At 53.3% G+C, this 21,289-nt stretch overlaps 1 protein-coding gene across 3 annotated transcripts in view; it reads right to left on the bottom strand.

Moving 5' to 3' along the window:
- Positions 1-33: 33 nt before the first annotated feature.
- Positions 34-21,289, bottom strand: part of MTMR14 (myotubularin related protein 14) — a 44,118-nt gene continuing 22,862 nt past the window's right edge. Inside the window, exons 8-19 of one of the 3 annotated variants that reach the window (XM_043442392.1) lie at positions 21,034-21,104; positions 20,357-20,431; positions 15,553-15,619; positions 14,619-14,704; positions 14,284-14,360; positions 14,008-14,044; positions 11,560-11,630; positions 10,861-10,919; positions 10,553-10,691; positions 9,650-9,829; positions 3,340-3,495; positions 34-609 (exon numbers count right to left, since the gene is read on the bottom strand). In XM_043442392.1, coding sequence (XP_043298327.1) covers positions 426-609; positions 3,340-3,495; positions 9,650-9,829; positions 10,553-10,691; positions 10,861-10,919; positions 11,560-11,630; positions 14,008-14,044; positions 14,284-14,360; positions 14,619-14,704; positions 15,553-15,619; positions 20,357-20,431; positions 21,034-21,104 — 1,202 coding nt within the window. In that variant the 3' untranslated portion in view covers positions 34-425. The remainder of the gene's footprint in view (positions 610-3,339; positions 3,496-9,649; positions 9,830-10,552; positions 10,692-10,860; positions 10,920-11,559; positions 11,631-14,007; positions 14,045-14,283; positions 14,361-14,618; positions 14,705-15,552; positions 15,620-20,356; positions 20,432-21,033; positions 21,105-21,289) is intronic. The other 2 variants (XM_043442394.1, XM_043442393.1) reach the window with 2 other exon arrangements.

Here is a 21,289-nt window from a genome sequence, read left to right as displayed (position 1 = left end):
CAAAGACAGCAACCAAATGATGATGCAAGAAAGTAGCTGTTCAAAAAGACTTTGATTTCATTTTGTGATCTGTGTTAAACTGCCTCATTTTCAGTGCAGGTGACCCCTCCTCCCCAGGACACAAGAATGGAAACTGGAGGTCTCCTCCCCCAAGACCCCAGGGAAACGCTACACAGTTCTGAGAGTTGACAGGAATCCTGGCAAAGACTAACGTGGGTGGGAGGCAGTGACGAGTGGGTCGGCAGACACCAGTCAGGAAGCTGGGGGTGGGAGAACCCCGTCCTCGGTCCTGCTCAGCTTCGGGGCTGCCGTGTGCATGATGGTGAAGGGAAGTTCCCCCCGACCTTGAAGCACCCCTTGGCTGGGCATGGCTTTGATTCCACTCAGGTGAGAGAGGATCAGGAAGCTGTCGTGGGCTGGCTGCTTCATAACGTGCTGCTGCTGGTGCCCCGGAGTCCAACGCCACGGACAAACTGCTCCAGCAGGCCACCGATGGCACCAGAGGGACTGGGGGCTGCTGCACGAAGCCCCACTGTGCTGCTATATGCAGCCAAGAAGGCTGAGCGCACCTCCTGTAGCCGGGTCTCTCGTTCACTCAGGGCTGTAAGTCTGTGGGGAGGGAGGGAAAGAGAGAATTAATGCATTATCCCGGGGCAGGATCCATCATTCTCGTCCTTACGCCCCACTGGCTGTCCTGCATTCGCCAGTACAAGGCCAGCATCTGCCCCTGGCCATGCTGCCCGTGCGGTTCAGGCCCCAAACATTCAGTCCTGTTCACATCTTAAATTCTCCCTCAGGCTGCTCTTCCTACCTGGAGAGGCCAGAGCCCTCACCTTTAGTCACTGCAGTTCCCAGGGAAACCTCTAGGAAGGGGCTGGCTTTTCCAGCAGGATTTCCTTTCTGATTCTATCTACTTTTCCTTTCCTGGCCTCTACAGGCGCTTATCACAAGTCAAAAAGGGTAACAAAAAGTGTGAATTCCACATGAGACTATCTGGTAACCTGAAGGGTCATTCATAGAAAAGGGCTGAGGTACCAACCACACACAACCTCTGGATTCAGTTATGAAGTCTAGGGGCAGGAGGGATGGAATTAGGGAAAAGGTCACAGACCTACATGAGATGAGCTCTCACGTTCCTATCCACCTAAGCACCAAGACCAGCCCTGAACACCAACTCCCTCCAAAATTTCCCCTAAGAGACCAACGTCTGGGTAATTCTTCCTGTGAATCTGTCAGAAGCAGCAGCGATATCCCCAATTCCCAAGTCCAGATGACTGGTACCTGGGGCCTGGGGAGCACATTGGAGGTATGAGGATAAATGACAGTCCAGGGCTTACGTATGGAGATAACAGACCCCGGAAAAGTAGACTGCTGGGAGTGGGGTGTGTTTATGTGTGCTTGTGTGTGTGTGTGAGAGAGAGAGAAACACCAGCAATAGCAGAAGTAGCAGCAAGTTCTAGGGCGAAGAAAAGTCAAATAACTGTAGCAGAAGCACAAAGAAGTGAGGCTGATCCTGGACTCCTGCAATACCATGAACAACTCCCAAGTCTCTCTTGGCATGTGGGGGAGATTCGAGGCCCTAGATCTTCTTTACTTCCTAATTAGTTTTCACATAGGCTGGAGACCATGTGTGCCTCTTTAGCTTTCCCTCAGAGCATATAACCAGGAGAAATTCAGATTAGTAGTTCATATTCACAGGACTACCTGAAGGTCCATATGTGTGCATTTTCACTGCCCCCTATTTTGGGAGGCAGAAAGGGAAAAGATCACAACCTCTTTTAGAAACAAGATACCTGGAGCCCAGAGAGGATGTGATCCGCTTGAGGACACAAGGTGGGCAGAGCTCCTCCAGTGTCATTCCCTCTCAAGATATGAGCGAGCAGGCTCACAGCAGTCAAGGGTTCAACCCCAAGACAGAACTTGTAAACCTAACAGCTGGGATTTGGATTTAATTTCTCTCTGACACCAAAGCCAAAGCACTGAACCCACATACTATGTGATCTCACCAGTTATCAACCCTGAGCCCATGCCCACCCTGCAATCTCAGAGGCCATGGGATCATGGAGAACCTAGCCCTCCTCTGGGAAACCACCCAGAACCTGAGGAATGGCTGGGAGCACAGAGAACTACCTAAGGCATTAATTACAGGATCCAGGGCTGAAGCTGCCCATTTCAGTGGCTAATGCCAGGTAAGTGAGGGTGCTATTATGCAGCGGCAGAGATGTCAGCTTCCTGCAGCTCCTAGGGTGTTTGGCTTCAATAGCAAGAGCCTACGGAAACACGAAGAGAACTATGTCTTTAATTTTTCTAAGAGATCTTATTTCTGGCTTAAGGGAGTGGCTATAGAGAAGGCTGTGCCAAGCCCTAGAGGCCTTTGGAGTCCTTGGGCTACTCCTGAGCTGCAGGGCCAGGGCTTGCGAGGACCATCTGGGAATCCCAAGGTCTGGCCCCTGCCTGCCCTAGGCAGAATCTGTCTCAGCTTCCAAGGGCAACCTGCCTCCAACCTGTCAGTACTGGAGAGTATGAGCTGATCCTGAAGGTGGTGACGACCACCTAGCACCTGAAGCTCATTCAGCCCATGGCGGGGGCAGTGGTGGGTGGGGAGTTGAAGGCCCTCAGGCAGCCACAGCCGAGAAGCAGATCCTGCTCCCCAGGCCACCGGAGGCTCCCTGCCATCTGACACCCGTGAAACAGCAGAGCAGGCAGAGGGCAGGGCAGCCTGAGAGGCAGCTGCTCAGGTAGATGCACTGCTTGAGCTGGAGGCCCAGTACTGGAGCCTCGGAGGGAGAGGAGTTTATAGGCGTGGGCTTTAGTATGCCCGTCCAATATTCTTTCCTGACCAGAGGCAAAAGCAGATGACAAAAGGGGCCAGGGAACAGCAAGGAACCCTCGGTTCTGCTTGGGAGCGCAGCCCTTGGGCTAACCCAGCTCCATTCTGGCTCTGTCTCCACCATACACCCACCTTCACTACCCCACTGTTCTGCTTTCAAAGGATTCTCATGTCAGGCAAAGACTTGGACCGAAATAGCATCCTCTATAGTTAGAGTCCAGCCAGCTTTCCCTAGGGGTGTGCCCCAAGACACCCATGGATGGGTGTCAGAGGCCGGGGAGAGTGAACACACTCCAGCACCCTTCCTGAGCAGCCCATCAGCCCCCTTCACACCTCAGGGGGCAAGACCAGTGAGGTATACGTAGTGGAGACATTCAGGAGGGGCAGGGAGCCCAGGCCAGCTCCCTGGGGCCAGCTGCCACCTCATTCCTGGCCAGCACTTGACTGCTTGCCGGCTTCTGACACAGGCAGGGGAAGGGGCATCCTGTCTTCTTAAGCAAGACACTTACAGACAATTGTTAGGGAGCTCATCCGGGAAGCTGAAAGGGAGAGAGGAGTCTGTGTGCAGGACAGCCCGTTCCTGAATACTGCCACAGCCTGTTACCATCTGCCAGCTGCCAAAGTCTGTGGAGAGAGGGGATCCGGGCAGGGGATGGTCCACTGATCTGGGGCAAAGAGGAGAGAGAGGGGAGATGATGTAGTCAGTCATGTGCCTGACAGGGGAGGCCCTGGAACAGTTGGGGTGGGGGTGGGGCTGTGGTAGCCCTGGGACCTGGCCACAGGGGCCTATTGGAAGAGCATCAGTAGAGTCAACCACTTTCTCCCAAAGTGCAAAAACTGCTGCATAGCTTATGACCAAGAGAGAAGAGTCAAGACCAGAAGGCGGGCTTAGCTGTGAGGACAATACTTCATGCAAAGATTCACAGGAGCAAAAGAACAAGAGCAAAGCATGGTGACAAAGGTGAGCCAGCAACCAAAGCCAGGGATCAGGGCGTGCCTGCTCTGCCTGACCGAACAAGGAAAATCTCAACAGCACCACAAGGAGGGGAGCAAGACTGCTCCAGGAGCCAGCGAGGCAGGATCACCTCACATTCCTGGCATGGAGACGGGCAGGGTGGGCAACGCAGAGCCCAGGATCACTGAGGTCCTATCGGAGAGATGAGAGAATGAGTCTCCTGGGGATGGTGGACGTGGTGACCTAGATTGAAAAGGAGGGTGACGGGTGCCCTGAGCCCCACCCTCTTCCTCTGCAGTGCCTTTCAGGAGCCAAAGTTTGTATTCACAAGCATCAACCCAGCAAACTCACTGGCTATGCCCAGAGGGGAGGGATGAATCAGGCAGCCAACCTGACAGCTTCACCAGACCTTTTTCAAACAGAGGTTTGCGGGATGTGGGGAAAGGAAAGCTGCACTGGGAATATACCACTGCCACCAGCTCCCCACGCACAGCCAAGCCTTCTCTGCCGTCTCTGGACAGTGGCCCAGCCGGTAGGGGTGGGGGAGGAGATAGGGAAACATCAGACAAGGCCCTTCCATCAGCTACACCAGGTCCCTGTCCCCAGAGGTGCATCATCTTTGATGCTTGACCCTTTATCCTTTAATTCAAGAATAGCAGAAGGTTTTCCTGTAGGGACCCAGAAACGGAGCAGAGGCATGAATCGTGGTCTAGGGGGTGGGGAACTGAAAAATGAATTGACCTTGGCCCACCCAGCTGGCTGGTGTCAAGGACTCCTAGACTGAGGTGATAGTCCCCTGGGTCCCCAGGCCAGCTTTATCCGCAAGCAGCGGTCAAACTGAGTGCAGCTCTGGCCAGCATTACATCTCTGCTAATCCTAAACCATCTCCATCTTAGAGGCAGAGAAATGGCAGCCCAGACAGGGGAAGACACTTGCCCAAGGTTCCACCACACTTAGTGAGTACAAGAAGAGATTTTTATTTTTTAGAGCCAAGTTTGATTACGGTTTTGTCATACAACAGAATCACCTTGAGACCAGGGAAAACAGATGGCTGTCCATATTAAAGCTGCCATGAATTGGAATCTCCTGAAACACAGGGACTTGCCATATTCCTTGCTCCTGGTCTACCCTGGAAGGTATGTGACGACAGGGTGTGGATGAGGACAGGATGTGGGCTGCTACCTGGTGGAAGCCCTGGTGATGACAGAGCAGGGCTTCCTTCTTCCCAGGTGGAGAAGCTTGGTGGCCAGATGCTGTATCTTTGGTGATCCTTAACTGTTTATAAATCAAACAGCTGACTAACACTTAAGAGTAAGCTGCAGGCCACAGTCTGGGGCCAGTCCTGTGCTTTCTCTGGGTCATGCTGGAGTCTCATGTCGGTGCAACCCCTCTTGAGGTCAGCCTGGCTCCACAAACCTCATCTATTGCTCCAAGTTTAAGATAAGCATTCTTTTCCAGTTTTGGGGAAAACAATTGTTAGACAGCAAAGTGTTGAGGGAACGAAAGTAACGTGAAATAGAGGAGGATGGGCAGGATGAGGGACGTCTAGAACAAGGAACACGGGGGTTCCATGCTCCTAACCCCACTCCCCAAGGCTATCGAGACTCACACTTCCAATGGGAAAAAGACAGCTAGGTAGAATGTGGTTACAGACAGGTTCCCAGCAAGGGCTCCTGGTCTTCTAGGCTACCTTCCCTGTACTTCCCCTGTCAGGCAGGCAGCACCGCCAGGCAAGAGCCATGCTTGAAGCAGCCAGGGGACAGCTGTGGCATGGAGTAGGCCACATAAATAGCAACAGGATGCATGATCCCAGGGATCACAGAGTAATCTCAGCAAGCAGCCAACCATCTTCTGCATCTTTTTCAAGAGTTGAGTACACAGGCTCCAAATGAACCTTTCTATTTGAGGCTTTTGTCAAAGAAAGGGTTGCATAGTAACATAACCACTGAGTTCTTGGGTTTGAGAGCAAGGAGCTATACGAAGCACAGAGGTACTCGTAAGTGCCAATTTAAATTAGCTGGTGAAAAAAAAAAAAAATTAGCTGGTGAGAGGGGATGCCCTAAAGATGACAGGAAACAGTCACCAGAAGGAAGCAACTGCACCTGCCAAGTGAAAGAAGGAGGGAAAACCTTCAAGTTAGCCCCAGTGCACAGGTAACGCAAGCAGCTTTAATAAGCCCCATGCCCTTCTGCCCTACACCTTAACTCAAGTACACACAGCACCCACCTCCACCCATCTACCTACAGGACTGGAGGGGACATGGGGCCAAGCCATCCTCAAACTGGAAATTGGTAAAGCTGACAGTGCTTCCAAAGTCACCTCACTTAAGCCCAAACTTCTGAAGACAAAGATCACTATTCCTACTTTAATGACGGGATGAAAAAAATGAGCTCAGAAGGGAAGTGTTCGAACTCAGCAACAGCTAGGACAAGATTTATCAGATCTGAAAGATCATCAAGTTTCCCCCAGCCTGGACTTCAAGCATTGCTGTGTGTGTGTGTATGTGTGTGTGTGTGTATACCAGGGACCTCTGCATTCCTGCAGCAGCCCAAGTGTGTGTGTGTGTGTGTGTGTGTGTGTGTGTGTGTGTGTGTGAACCAGGGACCTCTGCACTCCTGCAGCAGCCCAAGTGTGTGTGTGTGTGATCCAGGGGGACCTCTGCATTCCTGCAGCAGCCCAAGTGTGTGTGTGTGTGTGTGTGTGTGTGTGTGAACCAGGGACCTCTGCATTCCTGCAGCAGCCCAAGGAGAAGACTTTTGAGGCTCCAAGTTTTCTCTTACCCATCTCAGTCTCAAGCTGGCCATGCCTTAACGCTCCTCACCACTCATCCCTGGTCTGGACCTGTAGCCCCAAGCAAGAACCCATCAAACATGGGACAGGAACCCTATGTGTCACATAAAGCAACCTGGCTTCCCCACCTCATGAAACACAGCCTGGGACATAGTCCATTGCTTATAACAAGCAGCTAGTAGGTGGGGAAGGATGGGGGAGGAGTGGCTATCTGGGGAGCAGAGTTGGTGCCTATGTTGTCACTCAGCCATTCAACCAGGCTGCTGGAAGTCCCTCAGGCAAGTTCACCTGCTCTTCAGGCAGCTTGGCCTCCAGCTGGGCCCAGCGATAGCATCCTCCCACCCCAGGCAAGGACGGTGCAATGCTAGCAATTCCCAGCCCCCGAGATGTCTGGCCCTGGAGCAGAGACCAAGACCGTACGGAGAGGGGCACCTTACTGACCAGGCCTCAGGGAGGCGTCCTGCCTCTTCCCAGCCCAGCCCTGCAGATGATAAGAGATTTAGCAGTGGTCCAAAAACACAACTCAGAAGCTACTGTAGTGACAACTAAGGATACAAAAGGGCCACCAGTTGAGGGGTACGGGGTTGGGACTGGATCAGAATCAGCACCCCACAGAACCTTCTTCCTGGCCCGACACCTATTTCTTAACCCTGGACAAAGCTCCCCCAATTTCTTTCCCAGCAAGTCCTACCTTAAACGAGCTATGCTAATATGGACGTGGTTGGGGGTGGGGTGGGTGGGGAGGAGAGGGTGGGAAGAACTGAGAGAGGAGCACTGAAACATACACATTGCCATGTGTAAAACAGGCAGCTCGTGGCAAGCTGCTGTGTAGTGAGCCCAGCCCAGTGCACACTTACGGCCGATTCACACATGGTAGTGTGGGAGAAGCCAACACAACACTGTCAAGTAATTATCCTCCAATTAAAAATAAGAAAAAATTTAATTAAAAAAAAAAAGATACACTGGTAGAATTTAGGACTCTGCAGCATATGAAACCCAGAGAATTCATATTATTAGGGGAATTTTGGCTGTCACACATAGCTTTCCACACAGCTCCTCCTGCTGCATTAAAAAGCTGATTGGTTATTGCTACTGAAGATTAGCAGGAAAGCTAATGACAGGATCCCTCAGGCACTTTAAGATAAGAAAGACTAAATTAATTTTAATGTTAATGGAGATACATAATTATAATTAGAATGCTCCAAATCAGAATCTAGTCTTTCAAAACCCCTGGCAAACAAGCATCCAATCCGGAACTCTGTCTCCTAGTCCAGCCTGGCTACAAGCAAGCACCGCCAGAACAGCCCAGCAGAGCCGTCAGAACAGCCCACACAGCCATCCACCCCATGCTTCTCCAAGGCCTTGTGCCCCATTCTGGTCCAGTTATTCCAGCCGCCTCCGCCAGGCTGCAGCTCACAGGGTCCCAAGTTCAGGAGGACACCCCCAAGCCTCCCAATCCTCCTCAGCCTTCTGGACCATCCTGGACCAACCATAAGCATTTGAGCCCAGTGCAGGCGGATAACCAATGGGGAGACAGAGGGGAAGTGATCACAAAATTGGAATGAATGTCAGGAAGAAGAAAATGATAAAGAGCTAAGGTGTTTAGTGGGGTACTGCCTCAGTAGGGGAGCACTAACAATTGGACAATTAAGACCAGGAGGACCCAGGAGTCTAGGGGAATCTTCTGGTTTCCTTCCCAGTTGTCCAGCAATGTTGCACAGGCAGAAAAGGAGGGATGGTGAACAAGAGCTCCAGCCTGCAAGAGTGAGGGTCACGCCGTGCCGCAGCAGCCCCCCAGCAGCCCTGAGGAAAGCTGACACAGGGACACGGGGTGGCACCAAGGATGTGAGCGAGCACAGCGGGGGGGCTTATCTGCCGGGTGCCACCTCTGCTCAGCTGCCTCCACCAACCCGTGGGGACAGAGGGGCTGCGGCCTTTGCCTACCAGACTCAGCTACAGCCCTGGCAGACATGGCGGTGCTCGGAGTTGAAGGGCTCACCTTCAGAGGTGACCCCTCTGGACAGTGCAGCTCCTACTCGCCTAGAGCTGACCCGCTCAGCCTGCGAGGGGAGGGTGCGCTTCCCCACCTTCCTCCAGTGCCTGTCTTTGCCCAGAAAGGAAAAACCAGAGGATGGCGAAGGAAGGAGATTTTCCAAAGTTTCAGGTCTTTTCTTATATAGTAAGTTTGCCACCTTTGGGCTCAGTTTCCTCTTTGGTAACATGTCTGCTACAAGGAAAGACCTGAAATTCTGGAAAATCTGACAGAGCTGGACTTGAATCTGGAGTGGACTTTAACACTTATGATTTTTCTGCTGAAGGTCTTTTCTCCATGGCATTTGTTAAGGACCTCTCAAGTCGCACACTGCTCTGTTCTTTCCAGAAGGACCAGACATTCTCAAGGCTTTAGAAAACAAAATAAATCACAGGATTTCTTCCTTGGCTGTATGACATGGAAGGTATGAGGTCAGTGAGGAAATCCTTTCCCCAAATGCCAGGCCATCCCTCAATCCTAAGCCTGCCCGGCGCTCAGCTTTAATCTCACCAGAGAAACATCATTTCGGCAGCACATTCCAGGCCCACCTGTCCGTCCTGGCTGGGTTGCTCTCTTGCTGGGTGAACATCTTATGAGCTTTGCCCCAGCCACACACATCTACCCTGATTCCCTACTGTCCATTCTCTTCCGTGCCCCGCCAATTCAGACAAGGAATGGGAGAGCCAGAAGCAACTCAAGAGGACCCAGCTCCGTCTCTTTAATCGGAATGTGGCATTCACAGGGGCTGAGACCTGGCAAAGGCAGCAGGCGGTGGCCGCCCCGACTCCCTGTCCATCACATCACAACTGCTCCACCTTCCCGACTCCCCATAAGCCAGGGCTCCAGGAAGGAGGGGTCTCAGACTGCTCTGTGAACCTGCTTTCACTCTGTACCCAAACATGAACCCATCCTCCAAACAGTGGGGGAGCCTGCAAGTCTGTCGATCCCCTCTGGTCTCCTGGATATACCACCTACCAGGCCTCGTGCCCTGGAATCCCATGCTCCAGCCTTATCAAGAGGGAAGGACTTTGGAGCTCCTCACCTGGGCTTGGGGACCTCCAGGGGACTGCTACCCATCCTGAAAAAGTTGTCAGAATGGTTCGAGGATGAGGAGCTGGAGGACTTGGCTTCCACCAGACCCTGGTGGGGAGGCAGGCGGTCCTCGGAGGGCTGTGGCCGGTTCCAGAGCATGCTCTGTGGAGAGGAGGAGTGGCTCTTCCTCCTGTGGTGGGAAGACAGGGCTGCTGGTGAAGGACCACCTCAGGCCCACCCTCTGCTCACCTGAGCTGAGTCTCTGGGCCGTTTTTACTTTCACCGGAAAGTAAAAAGTTCACCACATGAGAGTGGACACACTCAGCACTCCCCTGGGCTTGGCCATGGGCAGCGAGAGCTGGGTCTTCACAGAGGGACTATGGTGTCCAAACATACTGACCTACTGGCCTCACTGCACATGCTGGGCAACAGATTCTGAACAAGTTTTAAAACTTGTTAAAGTGTTGTACAAAATCTCGAGCCCTTTGTCTAGGGAGAAAAGTCATCTGATTCTCAAAGGAGCTGACTGTCAAACAAGCTCCCGATCCGCAACCATCATTTCGTACTCTGTACTTCTTTCTTTTCCTAAGCTTGGCCCCACCTCCCAGGCAACTGATACAAGGGAGTGCCCCCACGAAGTCCCTTTAACACCCTCCCCTCACCCCACCCCATCTGCCCAGCCCTGCAGCTTCTTCCTTTGTCCCACAGGGAACACTGGCCCTTGATGCTCTTGGGCCAGCATGGCAGCATCCCTCCCCAACCAGATGGCTGGCCTCTGAGGCCCAGCAGAGACAGCAGGGCAGGCAGCTGAGCTCTCAGGCCGACTGCTGGGGCCCCTTTGTTCCTGGGGCTCCCTGGAGCTGGAGCCCTGGCTCCCAGCTGTTGGCAAGCTCAGTTCCAGCCTGGCCCTCACCAAGCTGCCTGAGTCTGTGCTCCTGCGGGGACCAGCTCCACAGTCTCATAGGTGAAGCTCCCGGCGGCTCCTGGGGAGCTCTCCATGACTAGAGAGAAGTCACTGCCAAGGCTGGTGGTGCTGCCACGGTCCTTCCGCCCTGAAAAGAGGCCAGGACCATCAGTCAGCACGTTATCTTCACCTATGAGGGGTCCCCCACCTCTTTTACACCATGCAACTGGAAAGAGAAGTTTCTAGAACAAACAATCCCTATGTGGTCTATACTCAGAAAGATGCACAGAGAAAGTCTGCCGGGGCCCATAACTCACTCAGCATGCAGATATCTTCCACGGTGAAGCCTGCATCCCGAGCTGGCAAACTCTTCCTCCTATAAACAGAACCCAGAACAATGAGCTCCAGATTGGATTGGGGGTCTCCTCTGTCTCCCACTATGCTGCCCAACTGGAAAAGCAGCTTGAACTCAGTGGAGACAGGTCCTACCTAGCCTGTTGCAAAAGGCCAAGGCTCACTTCTGGGAGGCCAGCAAAGCCTGCTTCTTGTCAGCATGGCCCCTCAGAGGTCAAGTCTGGCCCAACACATTAGGGGCCTGGACTTGGAAGGTGAGGGAACACAGCATAGACAGCAACCCTCACAGCGGTCCTAAAGCAATCACCAGGCCTAGACCCCTGTGTGTGCCAAAGTGTGAGCACACTGCTCCGTGGTGGGGGGCTGCACAGACACACCTCTGCAGCAACTCAGGGAGAATTCTGGCCTCAGAGGTGGTGGCATGGGCAGCTTGGGGGTCTCCCCATCCCTTCCCTCCAGCAACGTGCCCTGCACCCCTAGTCACAAGATGAGCCTCTTCACCCTCTGGCCCTCCCCAGTTACCCCTACATGCCCTCAGAAGGAAGGCAGGGATGGAAGGCCAGCCTGCCCAGCATGCGGGGAAGCAGGGCGGGGAGACCACCCGCCCTAGCATGGCCCCTCGCAGTGCACCTGCCTTCCAGCAAGACTAGGTCTCTCCTTACCTCTGTGTCTTCAGAGCAGAGAACTCTTCAGAGATGATATGCTTCAAAAAATTGAAGCAGAAGAAAAAAATCTAAGAAACAGACCAAAAACCAGCACACATGAGAAGATAGTCTTCTCTGGGGAGAAGGATTCAGGTGGCTAGACTCCCAGGAGAGGGCATCCAGGGACCCTGGTCACCCCTGCCAGACAGCAGCCCTGCTCTGGGGACCCTGTCAGATATTCTGGTGTGGAAGCGGAATGGGTGCTAGAGAGGGCACAGCAGTTCAGGCAGGCGTGCCTGGGCTGGGCAAGGAAGGAAGGGACTATGTTTGCTTCCTGAGAACACTAGAGGGTAAGCCAGGGATGTTTCAAACCATCTTCAAGTTCAACACATGTGTTCTCAAGCTACTGAAAAGGATGAAGATAATAGCCGCTTCTCCCCCTCAGTCTCTCCTGAGAACACCATGCAGACAGGGTCACAGGGAAGGACAGCTGGGAGAGAGAATCTGGAGGCAAGACACAGCAGGAACACCATGGAAGGATAAGGAATCAGATTTCGTAGGGGAAATACTCAGGAACAGTGTGGTTCAGGCCCACAGACTGCACTGCTCAGAGACCAGGGTCAGGATGAAGGCTGAGGCGGGCCAAAGCAGGCGGAGGCCCTGAATTCTGGCCCCACATCCACATCCCTGTTTCTGTGGGCAAACGCCCTCTTTGCTTCCAGCCAGCACCCACGTCCATCCAGCCTCTGCGAGGTACACACAATGCACTGTCTCTGCAGTGATTCTGAAAGGTGTGGTCCATCAACCCCTAACTTGGGAGAAACACCTACAGAGTATCCCAGAGCCCCGTAAGATTTCCTCAAAAAGAGGAAGGAGGGCGCCAAGGTCAGTACAGTTTGAAAACTTTGTTACATAATTTCTTTTTTTTTTTTTGGCTTGTGGGAATTTAGTTCCCTGACCAAGGATTGAACCTGGGTCCTCAGCAATGAAGGCATGGAGTCCTGAGCGCAGAGTTCTAACCACTGGACTGCCAGGAAATTCCCTCTTACATAAAATGAAATAGCTGTCATCATTACAGACTTTTCAGACTTTAATATGCTAATGTGCTCGGAGAATCTCAAAGGCAAAGGAAGGGTACAGAGGGCTGTTTAACAAGTCCCAGACTTTTGCATGTTTTTAAAGTATTGGTATCTTGTGTGTGTGAAGTGGGAGGGAGGAGAGGGGGGCTAAGAGAAAAGCCCACCTTCTGCCCACCCTCCTGGCTGAGGAGACCCTCTTGGTTACACTAAGACATGGCCAGGGTTTGAATCCAGAATCCACTGGGCTCAGCCGCATCCCCCGCCCAGTCCCTGAGGTGAAACCTGGCCTGCCTCAGCGGGTGGGGACAGCGTGGCGGTGGGCGCGCGGCAGGCCCTGGGGCATCGGCACCGGCACGGCTCAAAACGAGAGGCTGTAGAGGGCTCAGTGTGCAACCTTCCGTGCCAAAGTCACCGCCTCTGACAGTTCACGGAGGCCTCTGAGGAACAGGCTTATGAGCTCTGCAGTTCTGGCAGATGCGATAAGTGCTCAGAAGAGATTTGCAAGGGGAGAGGAGCAGCTGAGAGGGAGGAACAAAAGAAGAAGGTGCAAGATAAGATCCCAGAAAGAGGCAGCCTCAGGAGGGGAGAAGGATGCTTCAAAAAAATGGGGGGTGGGGGTGTGGAGAAAGAGACAGCACTGCGTGCAACTCCCACGCTGGGCATCTGGACTCGTTCTCCCTGTGAGGCGGCAGGATGGACACCAGGAGACTCAAGGTTAATAACACTTTCCAAGGTCACCCAGGTAATAAGTGGCACAACTAGGGTTCACACTCAAGTCTGACTCTAGGTCTGCATATAGGGAAAATAGGCTGAAAAAAGAGTAACAAGGCGAAGGTTACAAAAAGGATGCTGTGTGGACAGGGCAGAGAGGAGGAAGGAGGGACAGTGCCCAGACAGGAAGGGGACCCAGGGCCCCTGGCTGGGCCTGGGCTGGTGGTGAGGAGGAGGCACGACTCTGCCTGCCCGGATGGCCCTAGAGCTTAAAGGTGCCGAGTGGGTGTGATGAGGACAGAGGCCAGGGAAGAGATTCTGTGTTTCAGCTGTAAGGGTGAGGGGCACAGCAACGACTTGTAAATTGGTTCCAAAGCTGAGTGCAGAAAACAAGGTCAGCCGTAAAAAGGATGGCAGAGAAAGGGGACGAGGACTGACATATGAAGGTCACAGGTGAGTGTCCTTCCTGAGAGTGGGGGACTGAGGTGCATCACGGGGGGCTGTGGGGCTGGATTTCTTCCTGCCACGTTGCCTGACCCCAGCACAGACCAGGCAAGGAACTGCTCCCAAAGTGTGGACACCAAACAGACCGCCATCCTGTCCCTCTCCAGGGAGGTACAGGAGCCAGAGCTCGCAGAGCCCTGACACGTGCTCGTGGACTGTGAGCAGTACCCACCTCCTCTCCTTTGCTGAGTCGATCTACCAACATGTGCCTGAAACAAGAAGGCAAGGAAGTCAAAGCCAGGAGCAGGCAGGCAGGAGGACGGGGAGAGCCTATGGCTCTGGCCCCACAGCCTCAGGGGGGCCTGACCAGTGCCTCCTGTCTTCCCAAGCGGGTGGGACTGTCTTCACCTTCAACCCTGTCACAGGAGCCCCCGCACCCACGCACATACTTGGTTCCTGAGGCACTGCCCCCACCCCACAGCCTGCCGTCCATCCCCCGAAGGCTCACCCAAAGAGGAACCAGTCATAGGCCACTGTGAGGTAGAGGATCTCAGCAGGCTTCAGGGACGTGTGGATGAGCCCGTCCTGGAAAAGACGTGTCCAGATCAGACAGAGGCCCCCTCCTGGCCTCAGGGGCTGAACCACACCCACAACCCCCTGACAACCAGGCTGCCCCACAGCCCAGGAAGAGGGTCAAACTTTACAACTCCTGCTCTGGACACCTGAGGTCCCTCATGCCAAATCCTCTCTGCTTCTGAAGACAGACTCAGCGCTCCCCAAGAGTAGACCCTGGAAAGGCCTCTGAAGGCTCCCTGACCCCCAGCCCAGCCCATGTGTACTCACAGCCCACAAGGAAAGGCGCAGGAGAGAGATGAAGAGGGGGGTCCGGTCCCAGCCTGAGATACAGTGCACCAGCAGCCCGCTGTCGTCTACGCAGAAACACAGGACAGGTGGCCCGGGAGAAAAGCAAACACAGGCTGATGAGAAGGGGCTGTGCCACCGCCCAGGCCTGGGGTGAGATCCAGGATACCCCAGAACCATAGCATAGCTCCAGGGGCAGGCATGGGATGTCCCGCCAACCCCACCACTGTTGAAGGATGGGCACTTGACCCAAACGAAGACAATGAGTGTGAGCTCTGGGACAGAGACCGTGTCTCTCTTCTGGAGGAGTTAAGACAGCAGGAGACAAGTCTGAAACGACTGCTGGTTTTGAGCTAACTAAACAGTGGATATGAGACAAGGAGAGACTGTTTCTGCTGTTTGTCACCTGACTCTGCTCTTCGGCCTTCTTGGTTATGTTGTTCAAGCAAGTGCAATCTCACACAAGTCCTGACTGATAAGGAGAAGTCAGAGTCAGACTGCCCCAGGACACTGAGCATTGTGGGCTCATCCAATCAAAACAGTCAAACTGGCTGGAGCACCATCTGGAGAACAGGCCTGCCATGGGCTTGTGTGTGACCAAGAAGAGGCCAAGACTGACTTTCTCCCAACTTTCTGAACTGGAAGAGGCCACTGCAGCCTCACACAAAAGGCTGAGGGTCACAGCTCAAAGGCCAGCTGAGCCAGTGTAGGAACATCCTGTGTGTGCTTCAGATTGTAAGTTCATAACTTTGTTTTATAGGGTTTCGAGGACATGGAATAAATAGGCCAATGATAAGCCAATCCCCATATCCTTCTCCCACAGAGCAAAAGGCTCCAATAGTCACACACTGGTGCTGTCAAGATCTGGGAACACCCCGAACATCCACGGGCTTGAGACAGGCTGGAGCGGACTCACCATCATTGTTAATTATGGAAAGCAGCAGTTTCAGGTAGTTTTGTGTTTGTTGCACCAGGTCCCAACTCTGTTGGAAAAGAAAAAGAAAAGGATTCCAGGAATAGGTATTTAACTCAGAATGAGAATTTATAAAATATTTTAAAAATAAAAGACTAATAAGAGTTATTTTGGGGCAAGAAGTACCCCAGTTCACGGTCACAGGCCCCGTCCCAGACGCACTGTGACTTCACTCTCACATGTCCCCGCCCCCTTTCCCACGGGCCCCACCCTCGGGGTGCTCCCTCCCAAAGGGAGAGTGAGGAAGGGGAAGCCATCAGCGGCCCGGGCCACCACACCCCCACGCCCACTAGCAACAGCTGGATATTAACCTCCTCTGAGTCCTGGGCTCCAAGCACGGCTGTCCAGGGAGTTAACAGAAGTCAACAAAGAACCTCGAGCCTGTGGCCATTATCACCAAACGGCAAGAGCCACTTCATCTGCCATTACATCATAGAAACTAAGGAAAATGTCTGCCTTCTCATCAATCGCTTCTTTACTGCTACTCACTATACTGTCTTTCGATGAATAACAAATGCAGTCTGGCAGACAAAACTTTTAAAACAGGAGGCCCATGTGGCAGGAGATAAAAAAATAAGCAAAAGCTTATTAGAGATCGGAACCTCTGTTTTAGCCCAAACAAAAGGTCTAAACTAAACACTCTGAGAAATAGCCCACTTTGGAGTCCGGGACTCCACGGAGGGGCCTGACCCAGTTCTGTGGCCCCCTCCCCCCCGAGCTGGGGACAGTCTCGCAACACAACTGCTTCTCAGCGTCTGGCTGTGCAGAGAGGCCGCGGTGAATGCCAGCAGGAGTGCCCCCACGGGGAGGGTGAACACAGCACCTGTAATTGGAATGGTTTTCCCAGGAATTTAAAACAGGCTCATTTACCTGACCCTCCCACAGACCCTGGAGAGTCCTGACCCACTTTCAGTGGCTCCAGAGAAAGCTGCTGCAGCGCCACATTAATAAAGTTATTACCCATGGCAGCTTAGGGGTCTCTCTGCTTGTCTGGTTCAACGTGTCAGACACACCACTGTCCAGATTTCCTCCTCACTGTGAATCCCAGGGGAGGAAGAGCAGGAGAGGCAGGAGACTCGCGGCAGATGCGCAGGGTGGTTGGACAGGTTGGGGGAGGGCTGCGGCAGCCAGGAGATGGCAGGGGGCCACCAAGGACGAGGCTGCAGGGCCCCCCAACCACAGCAGCTGTTTGAAGGGGACACCAATGACCAGGAAGCGCCAGCAGATGCTATTGGCCATGGCACCGAGGGCGGGGGCAGGAACCACAGACTGGGGAGCCCTGGGTTGGTGGAAGCCCAAGATCACACAGCTAAGCTGAGCTGGGGTCTGGACCCAGGCCTGTGGTCAGTCACACGCTACACTGTGATGTCTATTTCTTCAAATACTAGAGTGAGGAAACCAATGTCTAAGGAGAATGTGAAGAATGTGAATGTGAAGGAATAGAATGTGAAGAGGACCCTGGAAATGCATGAAAATCTACACTCATTTCTGACTCACCCGACGTGTGCCGTGAAAAAGCCTCCGGCTGCAGAGCCGAGTACCACATATCTAGCTTACATTTGTATGCCTGGAGTACTCTCCCCTGGCTACCAAACTCCTACTCATCCTTCAAAGGCCTAGCCCCATTATCTACATAGAGAGTCTTCTTCTGTAGCCATAGGCCAATAATCTTTCTACACAGATGACAATTATGCTGTTGTCTCTTCTCCTAGACCAAGTCCAATGAGGGCTCTGCATCTATAAGGCTTAGTGCTTAGGGACTAGGAGGTACCCTTGGAAAGTTCCTTCACTGCCTGTTCATGGTCAGGGGTCTGTGTGAGGAGAAGCAGTGGCTGGAAGGGGTCTTTGGGCACAGAATGAAAAAGCAGAGCTCTAGGGCATTCCATTCGGCTACTCAGAGGGCAGCACTGCTCCTCGTGCGCTGGGAACACTGCTGTGAACACCACAGTGGGCCTGGCCCTGGGACACAGCGGTGAACACAATAACCCCAGCTCTCGCGGACGCAGGGAAGGGAAGGCAAAGTGAACTGCTGCAGGCGTGCTGACTAAAAGAAGCCCTGTAAGGTGCTGTGGAACCATGTAATGGGAGGTGAGCCTAGCCTGATCCTCGGGGACCATTAGGTAAGGCTTTTTAGAGATGGTGACATGCATGTGAGAAAAGGGTTTAAGGAAAGCACCCAGTGTTTCTGGCATAGAGAACAACACGTGCAAAGCTGGAGAGCATCTTTCCTAGGGAAGACGGCCAGGGTGGCTGGAGGAGAGGGAAGGGACAGCCAATGAGTCACCAGAACAAGCTCGGGCCACGTGGAACTGGTGGACCATGTGAGGGTCCTTGGACTTCTGAGGATAACAGGAAAAGTCAGATGGAATTTGGAAGGACGGAGTGACAATGACAATCTTGGCCCGTCACCTAAGTACTGCTCTCTACCAGGCCCTGTTCACATGCTTTACGTTCCTTACTTCCAGTCGGCTGCCCCTCAATGTGGCCCTACTCTCAGTCATTAGATGATGGTAACCTGCATTAGGCCAGTGATATGAGACGGAAGCAGGAAGGACTGGAGAAAATCCCTGGGGCAGAGACTTAGAGAACTGATGGGAACTAGTCATCGATGTGAGGGATAAGAACCACCATCCCCAACATTTTGAGTTTGAGCATCTGGGTAAATGGTGGAGGGCCTGGGAGTGCTGTGGGTTTTGACAATTCCATTTTGGGCAGCTTGACTTTCAGGTGTCCACCTGACCGGACACTTGGGAAAGACTGTAGGTGCAGATCGCCAAGTGAGGCCTGGCCCAGAGCCCCGGGCCTGGGTGACCTGGCAGAGGGTGAAGGGAGTGGTGATGGGTGGACCTGGGAGATGAAGAGTCAGCGCAGGGGCTGAAAGGACCGAGCTCATACCTGGCTGAGGAAGAGGACGCAAAGCGCAGTGAGGCCAACTGGCTGACCAACACCAGACAGCAGGCATGGCTGGGGGAAGCCCTGCCCCCTACCCTCATGCCTGGGGCTTTATGAGTGCTCACTCCCGAGTCAGCAAGCCAGGAGTCGCCCCCTAATCATCATCACTAAATTGGTCCGGCATTTCCGTTAACCACTTTCATGCAGTGATCATATCTGAACCTCACCACAGCTCTGAAACATTGCTGTCAATTCTGCTTTCAGAGGGAAGTGAGGTCACTGGCTCAAGGTCACACAGCCCCGTGAGAACAGCCGAAGGAGCTCACACCCAGGGCCTCTTTACACTAAACACAAGGGACCCTTCCCAGAGACAGACTTCCTTGGCAGCATCAATACTGTCAACACAGTTGACAGCACTGATGTAGTTGTAGGGAATTTGGTGAGGAGGTGGTTCTCAGATCCGTATGCACAAGGGCAAAGCATGGTGCCAGCAGAGAGAGAGGTGGTGGCGGGGTGGGGCCTGCCTGAGGGCCCTGCACACAGCAGATTCAGGAGGAGGCCTGCCACTTTCTCTGGCCATGCCGCCTGTCTGGGGCAGACTGGGGCCTGGCAGTAGGGAACAAGGCTCCTCAGCCTGTTCCACCTTTCTGGGACACAACAAACAACCTATCGGCTCTCTTTCCGAAGTCCCCTCTCTTGCAAAAAACACCTACACAGAGAAGACCCAACACGCCTATAACTGGCTCACGCCAATAGTTACAGAGCATCTGCCTTGTGTCCGGGGGCAGATGTACAAGAAAAAAACAGGGAAAGCATGGCCTCTGCCTTTACAGACCATCTGCTACTAGGATAACAAAGTCCAAGGTGATACTGGAACACAGAGCTGTGTAACGGGGGGGTGGGGGCGGGGTGGGGCTGGGCCTCTGGGAGAGGGAGATCTCAAGGCTGAATGGGAACTGTCCAGACCCGGGGGAAGATGAAAAGAGGACGGAAGCAGAATGTTTTCTAGGTATTCAACGGCTCAGCCTTCTGGCTCCAGGCCATTTTCAGTTCTAGGATGCACAAGCCGTGGTTCCCCATCCTCCTGGTGTTCAGTCTACAGAAGATGGGGAAGCAGCTCTATTATAAATCAGTAACTAGAGCTCAGTGGAAAACTCCCAGACAGACATGCCCAGGGATTAAAGGGAATGTAATGCAAGCATCCAACTCCCCAGGGATGGGGATAGGCGGCCCATCAGGCAAGTCGTCTTGGAGTGGACACTCAAGCCAAATCCTGAAGGCAGTGTGTCAGCCAGGCAAGAGGAGCCTGGGGGGGCCAGCCAGGCAGAGGGAATAGGTGTGGGGAAGGCAGTGGGCAGAATGAGGCTCCCTGTCCTGGCTGAAGCAGGTGGCAAGGAGACTGCTAATGGGCCACAGGCTTGTACAGTGTGGGCCAGACATGGTAGACAGATGGGTTCATCCAGTAAGATTGGTGCCCCTTCCACGGCAGACAGTGACAAGAGAGATGCACAATGGAAACAACTTTCAGGTTTCTATGAGCAAATCAGGTCAGGGAGTGCTGCACCTCCTCTGATGGAACATGCATTTAAAAGGTAAAATGAAAAAAGTCACTAAGTCCCAGAGCCGGAAAAGCAAACTCCATGCAGTCCTCCTCTGGAAACAGAAGCCCCTGGTGGATGCAAATCTTTCAGTGAGTCATGTTCAGAAAGCTTTGATTTTCTGGGCCAAGAGCAAATCAGGAGAGAGAGTCAGACAACAGCTCCTCCTTTCCTAGGCTGTCAGAGACTGGAGGTGAGCCAGGCCTTCAGACCTCTGCCTGAGGGGCTTGTGGGGTGGGCACCAGGGGTCCCCTCACCTGATACTGGCTCCAGTCAATATTCAGAGAGCAAGTCAGGAAGTCAGGGATGCTCAGAGGGGCATCGACGTAGTCCTGGGGACAAAAAGACACTGTGAGACACAGGCTGGCCACCAGGAGACGCTATGGTGACAGGCAGAGACCCTGAAGTTGTGGCTACCATGGGCAGGCAGGGTGTCCCCCGACAGCGCTCGCCTTCTCTGAGCCAGATGCCTGGGCCACCCTGAGAGGGAAAGATTAAAAAATCAAAGGAACCAGCTATTGCTGCCAAGTGGAGTTTTTCAGTTGGCCATTTGAGTGTTTGCTTCTGAGACAGAGGTGATGGACTGGAATCAGCCTCCAGCAGCTCCTGGGCTACTCCCACCCACTGGGGAGGACCAGAAGGCTGCCCCATCTTCCCACAGAAGGTGTTGGAGCAAAGATGAAGCACTTCTCCTACCATTTCCCTGAAAACTTTTTTAAAGAAAGGGAGAAACTAAAGGGGGAGAGAGAACAGTATGTGATAAGAATTTAAACATGTATATATATAAGGAGAAGAGGGAGGAAAAAAAAATGAGACTCATTCAGGGAAGAGAAAAGAAATGAAAAGGATAGCTGTTTTCCCCTCAAAATTTTCTAGCTGGTTTCCCTTCACAAACGAACAGAAGACCCAAGCTGACAAGTGGTACTGTTCATACCTGCTTCCAGTTAAAAATGAGCCCTTCAGCCATGTAATCCCGATCCTTATATTCCTTGAAAAATTCACAGCCTGGAAAAGAAGGGCAGAGTTACAACACCACTCTTCCCGGCCCTGTGTCCTGAGACACCCCTGGGTGCTGGAGGACCAAGGTGGCCACCAGCTGACACGAGCTGGGACTGGACTGGGCGGGCGGGCGCCTCTGATGCTCCTCCGGTTTCCAGTCACAGACCCTTCCTGGTGAGACCCGCCCGCCT

The sequence above is a fragment of the Cervus canadensis genome, chromosome 22 (assembly GCF_019320065.1).
Source record: "Cervus canadensis isolate Bull #8, Minnesota chromosome 22, ASM1932006v1, whole genome shotgun sequence".
NCBI classification, from domain to species: Eukaryota; Metazoa; Chordata; class Mammalia; order Artiodactyla; family Cervidae; genus Cervus; species Cervus canadensis.
The sequence above is the reverse complement of the archived record's forward strand: the minus strand, read 5'-3'. Positions and strand labels throughout refer to the sequence as shown.